Source organism: Bactrocera tryoni, chromosome 3 (genome assembly GCF_016617805.1).
Source record: "Bactrocera tryoni isolate S06 chromosome 3, CSIRO_BtryS06_freeze2, whole genome shotgun sequence".
NCBI classification, from domain to species: Eukaryota; Metazoa; Arthropoda; class Insecta; order Diptera; family Tephritidae; genus Bactrocera; species Bactrocera tryoni.
Window position 1 is genome coordinate 44556438 of NC_052501.1, and position 19673 is coordinate 44576110.

General features: G+C 36.0%; 3 protein-coding genes across 3 annotated transcripts; 1 reads left to right on the top strand and 2 right to left on the bottom strand.

Annotated features, from left to right (window-relative positions):
• The first annotated feature begins 2814 nt into the window (after window positions 1–2814).
• Window positions 2815–10788, top strand: LOC120771538. Its single transcript, XM_040099593.1, has 5 exons — window positions 2815–3131; window positions 3320–3487; window positions 7414–7569; window positions 7685–7876; window positions 10667–10788. The coding sequence occupies exons 1-5, from the start codon at window positions 3072–3074 to the stop codon at window positions 10736–10738; spliced, it is 648 nt and encodes a 215-aa protein (XP_039955527.1). The 5' UTR covers window positions 2815–3071; the 3' UTR covers window positions 10739–10788.
• An 89-nt stretch (window positions 10789–10877) lies between these two features.
• Window positions 10878–14084, bottom strand: LOC120771407 (protein late bloomer). Its single transcript, XM_040099381.1, has 5 exons — window positions 13732–14084; window positions 13352–13525; window positions 13115–13270; window positions 11376–11573; window positions 10878–11290 (listed from the first exon to the last, which is right to left on the bottom strand). The coding sequence occupies exons 1-5, from the start codon at window positions 13789–13791 to the stop codon at window positions 11138–11140; spliced, it is 741 nt and encodes a 246-aa protein (XP_039955315.1). The 5' UTR covers window positions 13792–14084; the 3' UTR covers window positions 10878–11137.
• Window positions 14085–15591: 1507 nt separating this feature from the next.
• On the bottom strand, window positions 15592–19348 carry LOC120771850 (polypeptide N-acetylgalactosaminyltransferase 3). Its single transcript, XM_040100093.1, has 7 exons — window positions 18758–19348; window positions 18332–18432; window positions 17956–18136; window positions 17497–17666; window positions 16838–17295; window positions 15985–16773; window positions 15592–15888 (listed from the first exon to the last, which is right to left on the bottom strand). Exons 1-7 carry the CDS (start codon window positions 18889–18891, stop codon window positions 15727–15729), a joined length of 1995 nt encoding a protein of 664 aa, XP_039956027.1. The 5' UTR covers window positions 18892–19348; the 3' UTR covers window positions 15592–15726.
• Window positions 19349–19673: the final 325 nt, after the last annotated feature.

The following is a 19673-nucleotide window of genomic DNA, read 5'->3' on the forward strand; positions in this document are numbered from 1 at the left end:
TTTTAAACATTTAAGCCAATAATACTACTATGACCAATAAATAGTAAGACTTAATTCATAATTTAAAGATTATTAATTTGTTCTTCAAACTCTATATTGTCCCCCTCAAAGTAAACCTCATTGGATGCAATAATTCCGTCCTCTTTTTAAGAATAGTTCGCGCAAACCATGCATTAAACTCAAATAGTATTCCTTGTTTGGCCCATCGGAAGAAAACTGTAAACATAGCCTTGATTTTTGACTGCTTTGATGTGGTATTTTCGGTTTCTGCTCACGATATTTGGCCGATTGATCGTCTGTTTGCGGGTCGTAAGCATGAATCTTAAACTCATCTGCCATAATAAAACGTTTCATGACATCGTGGTAGCCAGAAAGCATTGTTTCACAGAAGTTAGCGCGACGCTGTGTTTCGAAAAAATTAAGTGATTATGGAACCAATCGTGCTTTCACTTTCCTTAGGACCAATGACCTTTCAAAATGGGTTTCACCGATCCTTCCGATATTCCAACCTAAAATGTTCCCTGGGTTTCAATTAGATACCTCAGTTACTATCACCAATCAGTATGGAGTAAGGTCAGCCGGATCTTCGAAAATACTGTTATAAATTATATGGGGACTAAGTCAAATCTTCACACGCTTATATCCATTCTACGCACAAAGTTACGCTGTTATCAATGGCGATATATACGGCATAAATTCTCCCAAAAGTTCGAAAACCTTTATATTAGGCATATGGGGACTTAGTGAAGCTTTTAACATTTGACATAATATTATCGGGAAAGGAATCTCTCCGAATTTCACTTATATATCTCACACAATGATCGATATTTTCGGCAAAGAGCCAACTAAGGGCACTGGGGTCCACAAATATGGTACCTAGGGGCTTGATCAGTTTTAATTCGATTTGGACAATTTTTGGTTAAAAGGTGGGCTACTTCAAAGGCACTACTCGTACAATGTTTTATACCGATATATTTACTTTTGCTTGATTTGCATACTGGAAAACGATAAAATCTGATGGAATTTTAAAATATGTTTATGGAAAGTTGGCGCGGTTGTAGTTCGATTCCGCACATTTTTGCACTGAAACATAAAGAAGTCAAAACTCAAAGATTTTCACGTAAATGTGGGCGGTGTTTCATCGTCTTATTTTGACACTTTTTTATTACATAAAAAAATTCATACAACTTCTGAATATATTTTGAAAAATTCTGTCATGTTCTGTTTCTGTTGTTTGTGAACTGAAAATTTGGACTTATCGAGTGTTACTCTACCGCGCAAAGTACATACTTATATATACGGCACGTAATTAGTTGCCCTTATCAAAATACTCATATTTTTGCTTATGAATATAAGTTGGCTTTTCCTTCAACGTCTGGCACAAAACCGATAAAAACTACACTAACATATGTTATGTGTGTAGTCACGTAAATATAACAATAAAATATATAAATAAAATGTGTATTGTCGGCTTAGTTAATGATTCATCGTTCATAGTGCATCTGGTCTCTGTTTATTGTTGTCTGAAAAATATGTTTCTTTTATTCAATCAATATGGACTTGGGAGTGCGGTACATACATAAATATACGATACTTTTGAAGTATATTCTCTTACATATATCCTTTGAGATATCTCGTTTAAATGTAAATTTAAAAAATCGGTAATTTTTATTGATTTAAAAACAACTTAAAATAATCCTGAGAAATTTGAAGTGAAGAGTTCTTGACTTTGAACTTATTCAGTTAGAAAACTAGAGTGCCATAACGTCATTTAGACGTTGAGTCAGATGTTAACCTTGGATTGTAATCACAAGAGAACATCTAAGTAGAGTAAAATTAAGACAGACAAAACTCTCAGTGGGATCTTTAATAGAAATTTTACTATAGAAAAATTGATAAATGTTTCAAGGTCGGCGTTCTCCATGGTTGTATGACCATCTCCACCTGCCATATTCATCGAATCTGAAGCCTGAGGGCCATCAGTTTTACCATCCGACGGAAGTATTCTAAGCTTATGGCTTCCTAGATTTTGCTGAGAGGACCGATGGACTCCGCATTTAGCAGAATCAGCGCTTGTCGATATAGTTCTTCGGTTCTCTCCAGCCTTATTACCCTCCGGTCCGGAGGCTTCCAGCCTGCCTCCCTTCCATACCTCCCCCATTCGAGATACTACCATGGGGGTGACCCCTCTGACTACCTTTAGGAAGACTGAGGAGATAGCCACCGCCACTCTCTTCCATTCCACGCGGGAGATGTCACCATCCACCGTGCTGCGATCGAACAGGCCTAGCTCTATTGAGCCAGCGGGGAAGGTACACTGCGGGCTACCAGGGTTTTAATGGAACGAGGGCGGTTGCGACATTAGTCTGTCAGCCATTTCTGATGAATGTTACCCCATCATACTCAGGTGTCAGAATGCCGCAACCACCAGCTCAGGGTTCTACCAAAATCCTTAAGATCCTATTCATAATCCGGTTTCACAGTTAGAGTAATGAGGAGTTGAAAAGCCGCAGGTAATTTAGCGTTACTTAGGATGCGCCAACTTGGAGAGGACCTGCACCACATTCCCATCAATATATATGTATTTTTTTTTACAAAATTTTCTATTCTGAAGTCCACAATGCCGCGTGTAGAGTTCTGCGCAGTCTTTGACAAATACCACAAAGGCATTCTATTCGAGTTATCGGCAGGCAGTGCGTTGTAAATCCCGTCTGCTCATAAGTATATATGTAAATAAGTATATGTATACAGTTGTTAAGTATTATGCGAATTCCCCGCAAAATTATTTTAGTTGATTTGCGCGCTTCACAGCGAATGAGTTTGACGCCGTCCATCGGCAGACGGTCGCAGTTCATTGCAAATGGGCACGCGTAAAAACTCTATTACGTCGAAGCAAGGAATTCGAAAATAGATTTAATACAAGCAAAGCTATTTTAGTGAATGAAATTGAACAAAGTGCAAATAAAAGTTGTATAAAAATACGGAAAATGCCAAATTAGTGCAAATATAACAAAAATAAATAAATTAATGAAAAAAGTGTTCAACAATAGCAATAAGTAAACAAATTCGCAATGATTTTCGCAACACCTTTAATAAGGCACATGTACTTGTGCGCCAACACGCTTTGTCTAGTGAGTCTTCTCCGTCTTCTCGTACTTGCAAGGTTTTTTCTTTTGTTTACACTTTTACACTTCTTATCTTCACGTTTCTAGAAATCTAACTGCTCATTCACCTATATTTTTTAATTACTTGAAATCGTCGTTACTTTTAAAAGCTTTTGCAAAAATATACGTGTATATAAGTATGTGTGTGTTTACAGATCGTCGGTTTGATTATGGTGTTACTGAGTGCGCTCTTCATGGACTCCGTACAGAATTTGCATTTGATTTATTGCATACTTGGCTTAATGGCGGGTCTCCTAACGGCTCTGACCTCTTTAGTTGGCTATCGGGCCATAAAGCCACCGAAGGCTGCCTTGATGTGGCTGGTAAGAATGTATTGCTAATTAACCATTTTAATGTTGAAAAGTTTCATAGAATTAAGAATTATAAGGAAATTAGGAATTATACCACTATTTGACCTAATTTTTGAAAGAATCTGGAACAAAATTCTTCTACTTATTTTTACTACCTGATCCAGTATTACTCGGACTGACAAAAAAGTTTTCACGTATTTAATACAAATGTTTATTATCGTCTGCAAAATATGTTCCAATTTTCCATGCACTTGTTCTAAGTCAGGGCTGAGATGGCCTTAAGCGAATTTTGATTTTTTTGATTGCAGCTCATTGTTGGACCGCCATTCACTAAATTGTTGGAAAGTTTCGGCGTCATATTCATAAACCCACCTAGCGTTAGCAATAATGATGTGTTTGTAAAGTGAATGTAAAATCCTCAGTTACGTTGTCAAACATCTCTTTTGCGAGCCCTACACGACGTCGTTTTTATAAAAAATTCGTATCTTTTGGTAAGAATTTAGGTTTGACACGCTTTATACTCAAAACGTTAACAAAAATGTGTTCATAAGAGATGTTCAGATCCTTTGGTATGACTGTCAGTGATATCTGTGCCAAATTTCACATCAAAATTATAGTAAGTATTTAGTATACGCTCGTCTTTCTGAAGTACATAAAGTGAATTTGTCGATTTTTACGATGAGTGAAATTATTCAACAAAGTACATAGTTCCATGAAATTTTTTGTGCGAAATCAAATTTCTGGTGCCGAAGTGTTGATAATGTTGGAAAAGATCTTCGGTGAAAATTGTCGCGAACAAGTGCTTTTGGTTGGTGCAAATTATTCAAAGAGGGTCGAGAAGGCGTTGACGACGAACCACGTCCAGGATGACCATCAACATCAACTGATAATCAAACGCGTCAATAAAATAAAGGAATTGATGCTTGAGAATCGACGATTAACAATCTTTGTTGTGAAAACCATTTTGACGGATCATTTGGTTCTAAGAAAAGTGAAAGCACGATTGCTTCCAAAATCACTCAACATTTTCGAAAAACAGTCTGCGAAACAATGCTTTCCGACTAAGCCGAAAAAGCCACGTCAAAGCAGGTTGAAAATCATTTTTATGCTGACAGTTTCCTTCGGTTTTCGATGCGTGGTGCACTCCGAATTCTTTGTAACCGGCCAAACTGTCAACAAGGTATACTATTTGGGTGTTACGCGTCCTTTGCGCGACGCTATTCGTAAAAAGAGGCCGGCATTTTGGGCCGACAGCTCTTGGTTTTTGCTCCACGATAATGCACCGTCGTATACTGCATTGGTTCTTCGTGAGTTTTTCGCCAAATTTTCAACCAATATCGTGCCACAATCACCGTATTTATATTCGTGTGACTTCTGACTTCGATACGCACATTGAAGGGGAATTCCAAAAATGGACTTTAACAACTGTTTCGAAGAACGTTGGCGCAAGTGTATTGGGGATTACTTTGATCTATGTCGTCCCATAGTTTTTAAAGAATAAATTAAGAATTTTAAATTTATGAACAAGTCTTATTATTTTTGTCAAAGTAGTATTTGATGCGAGCCTAAAGGTTTGTGGAATCTTAAAGTTAGTCAGTTGTTTCATAATTTCAAAATGATTTTAATAGTATTACTAGTTATTGCACATACTTATATAAAAATTATTCGGATTTAAATTCATACAAACAGATAATTATATCTTGTCAGTCAAAATTATATATCTACATATCTTAACGCTCCATCCATATTTTACAGCATATAGAAAGCTCTAAACCAAAACTTTCACAGAACTAGGCAGGACAAGAGGCTCTGAGAAAGATTTACTTAGATCCGAAATTACTACTAATTTTCAAGTTGTGTCTCTCTGCAGCAGGAGGAACCTGAACAAATGACCCAGTAGTAGATAAAGTAGAGGCTATTTTGAAACGTTGTTTCGACTTATTTGTCGATAGATTGGTACGGTACAGATCAGCAACATTGGGAAAGCTCTCAATAATGTAAGATTAATAATGGATGAACTATGGACTTGTTGTTTAAGCATTCAGGTTAACCCACAAATTGCATGTGGATTTCTTCCATTTATTCATTGTTCTCGATTGAGTCGGCCTGCAAAGTATCAAAGTAAATAAGTTGTCATTTCTTTAGAGGTGTTCTGACCATTATGTCGATGCGGGAAACGTAAGTAGATGACAATCCAGAAGGAGGGAGAAATCACGTGAAATTTCGAAGTGAGGTCAAAGCGCATGTTCCTCTTTTTAAGAAAAACCACCTTCTCAGTTTAAGAGATGTTAAAAAAAATCTTTTTGTAAAAGGGATCAGATATATCTCTAAACACAATAAGGGATCAACTTCAAAAAAAAAAAAACTTGCATAAAACGCGGCAACATTGTAATCAAACCCCTACTTTTAAAAACAAACATTGAAAAAAGGTTGCATTGGACGTAGGAAAACATCAACCGTAATTAGGCTAATATAATATTTACAGATCAGCCAACTTTTATATTGTTCAAATCTTTGGTACGTGTTTGGCTAAGAAAAAGGAACTATATTTATTCAAAGGAGTGCTAGGGGGTTATATACAGTTAGAAGGCCGAAGAAGCGAATTTCCAGAATTTTTTTTGAGAAAACTTTTAAATTTATTGATCCAAATATTTATACACACATTATGGTATCTTTTAACTGTATTTTAATACTTAGTATTAGTAAAAATATTTATTTGGAAAGGAATTACAGCAAATCTCCGAGAGCTCCTCTCAAAAAAGACGTTTTGCGGTGACCACTATATCCCTGAACTTGATCCTCTGAATTTTAAAAACCAAACAGATTTCTCTAAAGTAGATACTGTTAAATCTTGTAATTAATCGAAGGAATAAGGACTCTAAAACTTTTTGACAAAATGGCGGTTTCTAAAAAAAAATCGATTGAACACAATTTCGGCTTTAAATTGTTTGTTAAAAAAATATTTATCGGTGAGGAAAAATTTTCATTTAAATACTAAAAAATATATTTAAGTAGCTCATATTAAAATTTAGACTAATCGATTTGGCCGTTTTCAAGTAATGTTGGTCATCGACTTTGATAACACCATTTTGAGAAAACCGCCTTTTTCAAATTTCCGTGTAATTTCGAAAATATTCACCGGAACGTTATGCAAATTTCTGTGTGCATTCTTCAATATACATATGTACATATGTATTAAGAAAATAAAATAAAAAAATATTGCTCATGGATTGCGGTTTTGAGGTGCTTCACAAAACGCTGAACGCCGTTGGAATAATAATTGTGTAAAAAGGTTTTACTGAAGTCAGCTGAACTGCTAAAATGCCAAAATAGCCCTGATTGGATACTGCAAGAATACAATAATCGGAAATATAAGAGTAAACTCTGTGCCCAATGGAAAGAAGAAAGCCATATTGTTAATTCATGTTGTCATCACAGTCAACAGACGTCAATCCTATAGAGAATTAGAGAATATTTGGGCTTTAATGAAAGCCAAAATAGATTTAACATCAAAAAACGTTTTAACTTGGGCACTCAAAAATACCCGAATATCGCTTGCTGCGGAATATGTGAAAAATTTAAGTATTGCAAGATGCCATCAAAGATGTCAGGCTTTAATAAAGAACACGAGAGTAGAATAAACGCCCGATATAACAAAGCAATGTATTTTCTTTAATTGCAACATTTTTCCTAACAACTTTTAAAAATGAAAACGTTATTTTGTCAACACACTGTACATAGTTTGGATAACAAACATCTTCAGCCTAACATACAACTGATCAAAGTACATGCTCATAGGTAGGATTACTCATTCGAACTAAAGAACAGTCGATATCTTACATTTACTTACATTCTTTACATTGTGGTTTTTTCTATATTAAGTAAATAATGGAATGTGAATTAAATGAATACTGGACAGCTTTTTTATTTCTTTTAAGTATTGTGCCTTGGTTACAATTATATTCGTCACTCAAATGTATATTGTAACACATCTCGAAGCCACGAGCATAATCACGAGCACAGTGGAAGCCGTAGAGTTACTGTGGGAAAGGGAATTGGTGGAAGAAGGTCCAATGGCTGATATCGAAAGTCGGGTAGGTGGGGATAAAATTTATAAAAATTAAACAAATATTCAGAAATATTTTATTTCATTAAAATAATTTTAGTAATTTTAGTGAATATTCTTTAAATTTGTCTTTAATTGTTTAGTTTCATTGCTGCGGTCTGCACAATTCTAGTGACTACACATCCATAAATTTGCCACTGCCTGCTAGTTGCTTTTATGCCGAGAATGACGCCTGGGTCCATTATAATGATGGCTGTTTGGAGAAGGTGAAATTTGCCGCTGGGAGAGCGAGCAATGCGTTATCTTACGCTGGCTATACACTGGCTGTGGCGCAGGTAAATTTTAAGCGTGAATCAATATATTTTTTATATGAAGTTAATAATTATATATTTTTGCCACCGGCCACCAAATAAGCTAACAAAATGAAAGATCTCCCTTAGGTTATGTTCGGTTAGGTAAATAGGCAGACTACTCATCAGGCCGCGAAGAATCCCACTTGGACTGCTAGAGACTCTTGTCCGTTGTGACCATCAGAACTGCTAGGCATATCGACAAAACGCCTAGAGCCTGCCACAATTTATGGAGACAGCTAATATCAATTCAAACCAATTCGTCGGGTCTGTAAAAAATATGGCAACCGAGATGCTTCAACCTTAGACTGGTAAAAGCTTGAAAGTGGAGAAGATTGCATCTAGATGTTTCTACCTCTTCTTTGTAGCTTTGACAAGTTGCGTCCTCCAAAAGCTTTAGTCTTACCGCGTTAGGCCCAATGGGGCAGTATCAATTAAGAACCCCTATCACTATCACTCGCCTATCAAGGTCTGTATATCACCTGTTCTACCGAAGTGCATGTACACTTTCCTAAAAGAAGCCGCTTTTTGGAAAAATATAGTATATCTGTTGCAGTGGCATAGCTACAACTTCGGGCGCCCGGGGCCAAGGATGTTCTGCCGACCCCCCTTTATCTACCTACCTACAAGTTTCATGAGGTGGTTCGAACAAAAGTGAATCCAGTTTGTAAAAACAAAGTATCTTCGATATTAAGTATATAAAATTTAGGAACTAGAGCCACGCAAATTCTGAAGTTCCAAAATTCTCACAATACGGTTTTTGAGGAAATTGATAGTAAATTTACAAGACATCTTATTAAAAGCCATAGAAACCCATTTTCGCCCTATATCTTGTACACTTTTAACACAATTTGCAGGAATTTTTGCCCGAATTGGAGTTTTTAAATACCATTTTTGAAAATTTGGAGAAATAAAAGTTTTCGTTACATTCGAAGCCTAGGGTAACTGTGAGGGTGACACGTCGCTAGACAAAGCTAGAAAAGTGCATCTTTATGTTCTATCACTATTTTTAAGAAAGATACGAGTATATGACAAATTCAAAGACTGAAGAGTGAGTGTACAACTCTTTATCTTTTATAATAAATTTTGTAAAAAAATTTGTTGAAGTATTTTTCTGAATATTAAAAAACGGCGAAGATCGTTTTGCCGCCCCCAAGACGTTGCGCCCGGGGCCGCTTTTTTCCGCCCAGCTCGTTACCACATTGAGGATTCATTGAGTTAACCCTAGCTGAGATAAGTATCCATTTGTGTAAACAATGGGCAATTAACAACACAATTAATGCCTCATGCAGTCCTAATACTTCCGCTCTCTAGCCGACCATATAACATAAGTCTGTACCATATACATAGCATAGCAGAGCGATAGACAGGAATGATGTGGCCTTTAGAATTTTGAACATAAAAAATTTGCGAAAGATTTATTTGCACATTGTCACAGAAGATGGAGCGTTGAACCGCATAAGCTTTACAAAGATACTGTAGACAGCTTTTATCAAAATCAGAGTACAATGCACACGAACTTAGTACAAAAAAATTGGACGGTCAGCAAACTGAGTCTTTTAATTGAACTAAAATTATGCTACTCATATTTAGCGGCGGAATTTTTATTTAACAAAGCTCAGCTCGAGTCATTTATTATGAGTCATTAATACCATACGTATGTATGAAAGCGATCGGACAATCACTTAGGTTCACCCCTCGATAGCACTTCTAACGCAAGAGCAATGTTCTCGTCGCCGATAACTGTAAAAATTTCAAATCGAACTTGTAGTTTTGTTTTGAACTGTAGTGAAAGCGAGCGTGCGCAAAGATTTTATAAAAGTGGGATTAAAGCAATGTCCGTCGGTGATTCGATTCTTGTTTCCAGAAGGGAAATCGCAGAGTTAAACCACTCTTGAAAGATGTAACGGTTATACTTCAAAACAATTTTAACGAACGGCAAAGGATCGCATCAACTATTGGGCACGAGAAAACCGTCGGCGAATATCGTCTAAATATGGATCCAAAAGTAATCGAAACAGTGGATTTCAACTGATAATCTGTTTCAAAGAAGGCAAAGACTATGCTACGGGCTGGGAAGGGAATGGTCACCGTTTTCTGGCATTCGTACCGTGGGATCTACACTGACTAACTGGTGAAGTTCAAGTTACTTGACTCCTGATTGAAGAAAAACGATCCATTAGGGGAGTAGAGAAGTGTTCGTAGATGTGACCCACTTTTTTGCTATATTCAGGCTGTACTTCTGCCACTTTTGCTATTAAACGAAAACCTATAAAGTGCCATAACTCAGCATTAACTTAGATACAAAACTCAAATTTGGTACAGGGGATCGCAGAAACAAGAGACATCTGTAGGTTAAAATGTTTTTTAAAGTATAAGTGCTCCCGCCGCCTAAATGGTTAGTGCTCCTTAGTTTAAGCTTCGCCCAAAAGTGGTCGAAATAGGACTATAACTTTTCAATAGCCCACCAAAATATCTGGACCCCAGTGCATTCGACCGATTTTTTTATGTTGCTGTTGTTGCCAACTTGACAGTTCTCGGCCGGATAAAAATCCGGGTCGGTTTCGATTACGTTGACCCGACTGTCGTGGGAACGGACTGATATTTTTTTCAATCTATGAGTTCTAGTACTGCAAAAAAAATTTTGTGATGACAGCATGCCCCTGTTCCAAAAATCGGATCAATACCTCCCTTAGCCTCCATATGCCTAATATAAATATTTTCGAACTTTTTCTTACTTATTTTAATATTAAGATATTTTGCATTTTTTTCCAGCTGCTGGCTTTGATATTCTCATTCATACTGACTTTAATTTACCATCGAACTGGAGATTATGAAACCTTATAGTATAAACAAAACTGATTTGTGTAAATATTAGTATTCGTTAAGTAGAAAAAGTAGTTTTTTATTAAAAAAAAGTATATATACAATACAATTCTAGTATACATACTATTTACAATAAAATATTTTGATACTAAATTTTGAGAAATGAAGATGTGTGAAAGCAGTAGCATGTTGTGAATTTACAAACATATTTTAATTAAAATAGTTTATTCATACCTATATTATGCACTATATATATATGTTTATACAACATATCAATAATTAATTTAAGATAACCTATAATTTGTTGGTACTAGTGTATATAACAGTATTTTTGAAATTTTATATAATACGTATAATTTGAATAAAAAAATTAGTTTTTACCAGACTTTTGCATTTCATACTTGTTTTACTACCATTTAGTTAGTTAGACAACAGGTGAGTTCGAGAATTGCAATGATTGATGCGTTGCACCGGCTGCGGTGGCAGATGACCATCCTCAGCTGTGTGAACTGTTGACTGAGTGCGCTTGAAAAGCAAAATACTGAGTATGCACGAGTAGAGGAAGACTGCGCACTACAAAACGAGCATATGGTCACATGTTTTTTACATATTTACGGTATTTAATTAATTTTCTTCTTCATGTTTAAGTCCTACTTACTTCACAGATTAATAATGACCAGTTGAAAATATTTTCACGCTCCATGGTCTTGTGATATGACGTTTCCAGTGCTTCCACACAGCCGCGCGAAAATAAATTCGATTCAAGCGTGACATTTTGGTAGCGATAACAACTCGCGGGCGTCTCCATACGTCTGTACTTGTAGTCATTGGAATTGTAGAGACCACAGCAGTGATACTGAAATGGAAATAATGAAATGTATGTACATATATACATTTGTATGTGTGTAAATAATGTTATGAACATATTGAAAATGAATTGAGGTATATACATAATTAAAAATATATAGTAAACTGAAATTAATTATTAAAAAAAAAACTAATTTTTAATAGAAAAATAAATTATAAATTAACCGAAAACAAGAACATAAATAACATATCAATTAGTTAAGCGAAAAATATATATTTAAACAATAAAAAACTATATAACCTATAACTAAATAAGATAAAAATTTAAAAAATAATATAGATAATTATATTATATTAAAAAAATATGTATTGTATTGAAAAAATATAATAAAAAATAAAAACCACGAAAAAGTGAACTAGAAAACGATAACATTATTTTAAAAATTTTGAAATCAATTAAAACTCTGGATATAAGTTCCTTCTCAACAGTTACATTTTTTTAATTATGAATGAAAAACATTTCGAAAAATATAACCAAAATGAAAATGCAAATTATAAAAAAATTATACAAACTAAGTACAAATGCTTTTTTAATTATCTTGGCAAATAACAGCAACAATAATAAAAAAATTTTTTTTGATCTAATTTAATAGTTTTTTTAGTTCTATTGTAAAACTACATATAATGATCAGTGGTCACCTTTATGCCGTTTAATTATGCCGCGTGATCGTGAGATGCACATTAACTCTGACTACTTTGCAGCTTTCAATTTTAAATCGACTTTCGAATTAAAATTTATTTAATTCGTCTACATTATATTAAGTATAAGTAAGCTATTCTAACTCAAATTTACATATGAAAGTATAAAAACAAATTAAATGAAATAGATAACAATTTCATAAATAAAGGAATATACATACATATATGTATGTATGTATAAAGGCAAAAATTATCCTAAATTATTGAAAAAAATAATGGTTGTCAAAAAAGTCTTGCGGTATTTTCGCTAGTTGGCGCTGAAAGCGCGTAGTTCTAGTTTTATTCGTCGCATCGGGTCATGCTATACCTTTTTGGAAAGCTCATTTCACGCGCTAACACGACTGAGTGATTGTCGCTTCTTTCAAGTCGTTCGTGAGTTATAGCGTCGCAAACATGGAGCAAAATAAAGAGAAAATACGGCATATTTTACAGTACTACTACGTTAAAGGCAAAAATGCATCTCAAGCCGCCAATAAAATTTGTGAAGTTTATGGACCCGATACAGTTTCCATTTCCACCGCACAACGATGGTTTCAACGTTTTCGTTCTGGTGTAGAGGTGGTCGAAGATGCGCCACGCTCCGGAAGGCCTGTCGTCGAAAATTGCGATGAAATCGCTGAATTGGTCGAAAGAGACCGGCATAGTAGCAGCCGTAGATCGGTCAAGAGCTGGGCATGAGTCATCAAAAATTCATTTCAATTTCAATAAAAAAAAAAATCAATAAAAATACCGGAAGACTTTTTTGACAACCCATTATTAATAAAAGTAATTAATTTGTATAATAAAAAATGAAATATTATTATTCTAAACAAATACTTCTAACACACTTACATTTATCTCTACCGACTGCATTCCATTCGGATCCACATCCACATCATCCCAGGCATCCTCCAATAGATCCAGCGCATTTATGAAGAATTTCTGATGTTTATACGTCTGCATTTGCAACAACTGCGTGCACAACAACATCAGCATAAAGAACGAGTACTACAGTTGCATTTTTTTTTTTTTTTTTTCAAATAAATAAATAATTAATAGATAGCAATAAAAATTGAAAGCAAAACATACAATCACATTGACGCCCAACGACTCGCAGATGACGCCATAACAGCCGAATAATGTGGCCATGCATACGAATGAGCCCAATATGATACCAACTATGCAGTATGTGTGCTCATCGGTATTTGGCACGGCAAACTCCAAACCGAAAATATTCAAACAAACAATACAAATGCCCAGTAACTGCAAAAATAGTGGAGAAATTAGCGCAATGAGTGTAGAAGTAAATAAACAATAATAAATAATAAATGGGTCACACAATTACTAACAAAGTAAAGTGTGCAAAACAGTCGTAGAATGCCAACAACAACACTTAAGTACAATTGCACACAACGGCTTTTTTGATTTTTGCTCTCATATTTACTTTTTTTCTTTTGCGCTACACTTACCAAACTAAAGAAATTGAAAGCGAAGACGAAACACTTGACTGCCGCAAAAATCACACTCATTTTTATTTTATTTTGTAGTTTCGCTTGAATTTAACTGAACTGCCGTAATTTATGTAAATTAATGAACGTAAAATATGAAATATTTAGAATATGCTGGCGATTTGTTTCCTTACGGCTCGAAGTTGTTACTGAAATCAGTGTCAGAAAATTGTATGCAAAGAAATAAATATTGAACATGGCTTGTCAATGACACCGGGCGATATTTTATTATTATTCTATTTTTTGTTTTATGCCCAACGAACATTTTCGTATTGATTAAAGAAGTTGTTTGCGCGCTTGACGCCAGAATATGATGATGTATGGAAAGAAAAGATCAAAAATAAAGGAAAATGTAATAATGACTTAACTACTGATTGAATAAAGCAGCTGCTAATACAACAATGAAAGTTTGATGAAAGGTTTCACTGTCTTAACGGGGTAAGCAGAATGGAGTGCAAAGCTATTTGGCGTGTTTATACACCACTACCATAACAAAAAAAAAAATACAAGAAGAAACGTTAACTTCGGATGCACCGCTGCTGTAATACCATCTACAGGTGCATATCTTAATGATGTTGATCCGTCAGTTTGTATGGCAGCTATATGCTATACTCATCCGATCGGACTAATTTCTTATGAGATTATATCATTCCTTGACTTTTAATCCACTCCAAATCTTCTGAAGATATCTCGTAAAATAAAAAAAATGTTCCATGTATTTAATCATTCAGTTTGGTTTGCATGGTTTGTTTGTATCTCCATATAACCCCACAACGCTCCGTACCATCATATTGATTTGAATTACAAGGCATTCAAATCACCATTTGGTTTGTTGGGTGTGTAGTTAAATGTACATAAATATTGCTGTATCGTCTCCTATCAAGTAGCGGATGTTAATGAACTTCATTACTGATAATGAGTAATATTAATATGCAGTACACTAACAAACACTAACTCATAAGATTTGGCAGCAAAACATTTGGCTATTAATACGGTAAGCGGCGTTAGCGTTCATCGCTCGTTAACACTCAGGCGAACATTTTGCATGTTTATGAAAGCGCATACATTAAATATAAATATGTAATTATAATTAAACAAATTAAAATGATTTTAATGCTAAAGTGTTGTTGTCTGATAGGCATCTGCTTGTATGGAAGTAATGAAGACGTTGGTTTCAGGTTTTATTTTTTTTATTTCTTGGAAAAACAATTTATTTCATTTTACTAGCAGCAGTAGTAATAATTAGCGGCGATAGCAATTCAAAGCTTAAAATTGTTTTAATAGCATATAGTCATCTGACGAGTTAAGCAGCAAGAGTATATGTTTTCTCGCTAGGCTTTAGTAAAAACTTATAAGCTAGAAAATATAAATTAGTTTTTATAATAGGTATGCAAAAGTGTATGCATAAGTTATACGTGTTTTGTTTGTTTACAAAATTTCATACAAAATAGTGTTAAAATAAATAGTATAGTATAATTTAGTAAATAACGCCTACAGTAAGTCAAACAGGTATTTAATTCCATATATAAATACATATAATTCGTGGGTAAAGTATTGATGATGTTGCTTGGTGGTTATTGTTTTTGTCGATGTTATTGTTATTTTTGTCGAGTTTTCACAAATTGGTGGTTTTAGTAGTATATATTGTGGACACGGTCGTGTTGTACGAACATAAAAACTCGTATTTTTATCTCCGAAATTTTCAAATAAAAAATATCACAAGCACACGGCGCTGGTATACATACATATGTATATAATTCACTACATGTTTTTCTACGTGTTATCGCACTTCACTTTTACTACTTAACTGTTTAATTCTAATTGTATACTAAAATTGTTTAATTTAATTGGCATTTTTAATTGTGTGTGCAAATCCGTGCTTTCATACTGTTTTTTTTTTTATTGTTTCTTTTTTTGCAAATTGCGTTGTTTGTTTGTGTATTTGTATAACGTTTTTTAAACTCTCCATGGCAGTGGTATGAGACCCCACTTCTGCGTGATGTCTTTGTAATCACAATTAATGGCAACAACGATTTTCTCCACCTTTTGGGTGCGTGGAATTTTGGCTGCCTTCAGCGTGAGGCAGAGCTTCGATTCGCGATGCGAAATGTGCTGAGTCTGCAAAATAAACAATAACACGTACATAAAAGCATATTAAATGAATAAAACTGAAAAATAACATTTTATTAGCCATTAAAACACTCTTCTACTCACATCCATGTCGTAACTCCAAACCTGCCGCGGATCGTCCAGGCACTGGGTCAGCTGTACATTGCTGGTTAAATTGCGACTCTTCAGCTGCTGTATGACGCCAAGTTTCGGCTCACTATACGTCAGACACACATTGTCATTGGTCATTATCTGACCCTTCGGCGTTATGACATACATATCCATAGATTTGCTATGTACATTGCAGTCGCCAACTGTGACCGATTGCACTGATGTGCGCGGCACATCTCTCTCCAGCGGTCGCAAGCACTTGTCGCGATCCAAATCGATTAGCGACATAAATTGCTCAGCATTATTGTCGATCTCTTCGAATATGCGTGGCCATTCGCGTGACAAACGACGCCCCGGTATGTTCTTCATGTGCGTCGTGTACGCTTGCGCACATTCGGTCTCACCATCTAGCCAGATTATTTTGCCAAAGAAGCGATTTGGTGCGGGAAAGAAATGCTCCGGCCAGATATGCTCCAAATACCACGAAAATGGTTTGCATTTGAGCTTCTCACGCAGTGACAAGCGCTCAGTGACATCGATGCGTTCACGTGTCTCTAACGACAGACCGGATGTGTAGAGTAGTATGAAATATTGCCAATCGTCCATCCAAGTCATGGCCGCACGCGCCAAGTTGTTGCCCAGCACTTCACTCATGCCACCCGGGAAGGTGTATGGTGTGGTGCTGCGGAATACGTGGCCAACATGTGAACAGGGACAGATTTCAATACGCCCGCCACACTGCCATATGCGAAAGGACATTTCAACGTTTTCGCCACCCCAGATCTGTAAGGAATATAAAAAGATATATTATGTCATGTAATATACCATGCAAAACTTGCAAACTTACACGCATCTCCTTATCGTACGCGCCAATATCAAAAAAGTACCGTTTGTCCACTGCAAAGAGTCCACCAGCCATTGCCGGTGATGCAATTGCCTGCGTTGGATCAGCATTGGCCGGCGCTATGCTGCGCTTATTGCCGAACCAGCGAAAACTCAGCTGCCAATTGAAGGCACCCCAGTGGTTCTCGAAAGTTTTCGTATAACTGAAGTTATCATCGGAAATTATATCAATCACAGGCGCTACCACACTGTTGCGCGACTCCTTCACACGCTGCAACAGCGGCTCCAGCCAGCCGCGTGTACACTCGCAATGCGCATCCAAGAAGGTCAACACATCACCTTTGGCATGCTCGGCGCCGAGCAAACGCGCTGGCACCAAACCGCCGCGTTTCTGTATGCGCAGCAAGCGCGTTGGCACGGTGAGCACTTTAATGTAGGCCTCGAGTTGCTTCTTCAAGTAAGCTGTAAGGCAAAGCGAAAGGTTAAACTAGCTCAAAAAAAGGTCAACTGTAAGATGTTTAAATTACTGCTTTGCAGCAGCAGTGAACAAATTAGCTGCAGATATGCAAAATACAACAATGTGTTAGGTTGCAATGCAGTTTTCGTTTACTGTTGGAGTGTTTTGTTTTTGTGTTTGTTTGTTTAATTTCTGATGACACTTACAGCGTTCGCTAGCGTCGTCGACTAGTATGATTTCTTTGAGTAATTTACGCGGCGATCGGTTGATAACGCTCGTTATGGTGCGCAGCAGTACCGACCAAGCCTCATTATGGAAAACTATAATCACCGATGCGGTGGGCAGCTCGTTGTTGATATATTTCTTGTCGCGACACCTGCGTAAGAGACAAATGAAAATAAAGCTAATTAAGTGTGTGCGACAGCGTAAATGATTTGATGATTTTGTTTGTTAAAAGATTTTATGCTTTGTCAGCAACTCAGGGCCATTGCACAAAATTTATATGCATATGTATGAGTGGAAAACTTGTTGTTAAATGCTGTTAGGCTTAATATTCACTGCCTTTTGGCACTGACGCAGATGAAACAGCTGCTAATGTTTGCTTGATTTCTTCGCTGATTTGTTTAATTGTTTATGGTCATTGATCTGTTGTGCACTTCACTTACTCCTTTATTCTGTAATCTTTTAATGTGCGATTCAAGGGTATGCGGTCACTGGCCAAAATATTAAAACTATTCAGTCTGAAAAAACGCTGCATGCGGAAACTTTCGCGCGCTGGTACCACGACCGGTCTGCCCTCCGCCCCCTCGCCAGCAATGGGATTGAAAAGATTTACGTTGTAGTCATCTGAAAAGAGTTTCTAATGTTAAACGAATTTTTATAAATATTGATTAGTAGGCCCACACAAAACGTGTGCATAATAATGAATTCAAATTAAAATAAATGAAATAAAATATATAAAAAGAAATAAATAGACATTGTAGTTTTAGTGTTTAACTCAAGTTTCATAAAACTATTTTTTTCCTTTTTTTTTTTATTTACCTTCAGTCATATTGCCGAAAATATCGCCTTTGCCAATATAATGCGCCACTATGTTCTTCGGATGCCATAGCGAACGGCGGCGCGGCTGCGGTTTCGGATGGCTAAGTGTTGCGTTGTTATAATGGTGATTGCGAACGCGTGAAGAAAAAAAAAAAAACAAAACGAAACAATTAAAATTTACATAGAATTGCTAAATAGTGGAATACAATTAAATGAAGGCGCTCAACTGTGATGGTCTGTTGCCACAGCACATTACACAGCACTAAGAAGCGTGGCTGCCTTGCAATACTCTTGCCAAAAATGCGGTTGTAACGGTTTTTAACCAATTTGCAATTTATTAGCACTTTGTGCGCCATATATGGCACGTGGGCTACTTTTGTAGTACAAACACCTGTTCCAATTTATATATTATTCAAATATACTTACACCTTATCCTGATCATTTGTTTGTATACTGGCCACATATAGATTGATACTGAGCGCAAACATGAAGAATGCAAAGAATAGTAGAAACAGGTAGAGCAGCCATAGCTTCTTCAATTGTTGAAATCTCAAACCCATTGCTAATTATGATTTCCTTCTATTTTTGCTGACGCTACTAATATGCTAATGCGTTGCTTGCTGTTATTACTAGAATTGATGACCACTGTCTGTGCGATCACTTTGTGTAATGAAACGTCTTCGTAGCGGTATCTTCGATTTGTGTTTCAAGTTGTTGCGCCGACTACAACAGTTGCTTGGTCAAAGCGTGAATGAGCTCTGTACGTTGTCGACAGCTTGTTTTTGTTTTGATTACAAATATGTTGAGTCTTTAGTGGCAGTGGCAGAGGAAGTTGTTGTGGCTGGTTTGTTGGTTGGATGGATGGCTGCTTTTTTGCTGGTTCCTACAGCTGGCACTGGGTCTTTTATTTGCAGCGGTTGCATGCAAAGATTGCAGTCGAAAAAAATTTGCTTACTTCGTGCTTTTCCCGCATATTTTTGTTTATAAGCCGCAAACGAAGGAGCAAATTAAATAAACTACAAAAAATATTGACAAATTAATTTTGTTTGCAAAACCCGTCTTGTTGTGTAAACGTAAACAGTTGTTGATGAGCCATCACTCAGCAGGGTTGCTTTTTACGGATGAGGAAATTCTTAGCGATCAAACACAATTTTACGAATTTCATTTAAATTCTTATTTGAATAAAATAAATTAAAATTTAATATTTTTTGTGATGAATTTTCAGCTGTTTAATATCTTTTACAATTTGTATTTGATAATCTGTGAATTTCACTGAACTGTTGTTGGCGTGTTGTGCAATTTTTATGGGAAGCCCTTCGCTTAAACGAAGCAACACTGTAAG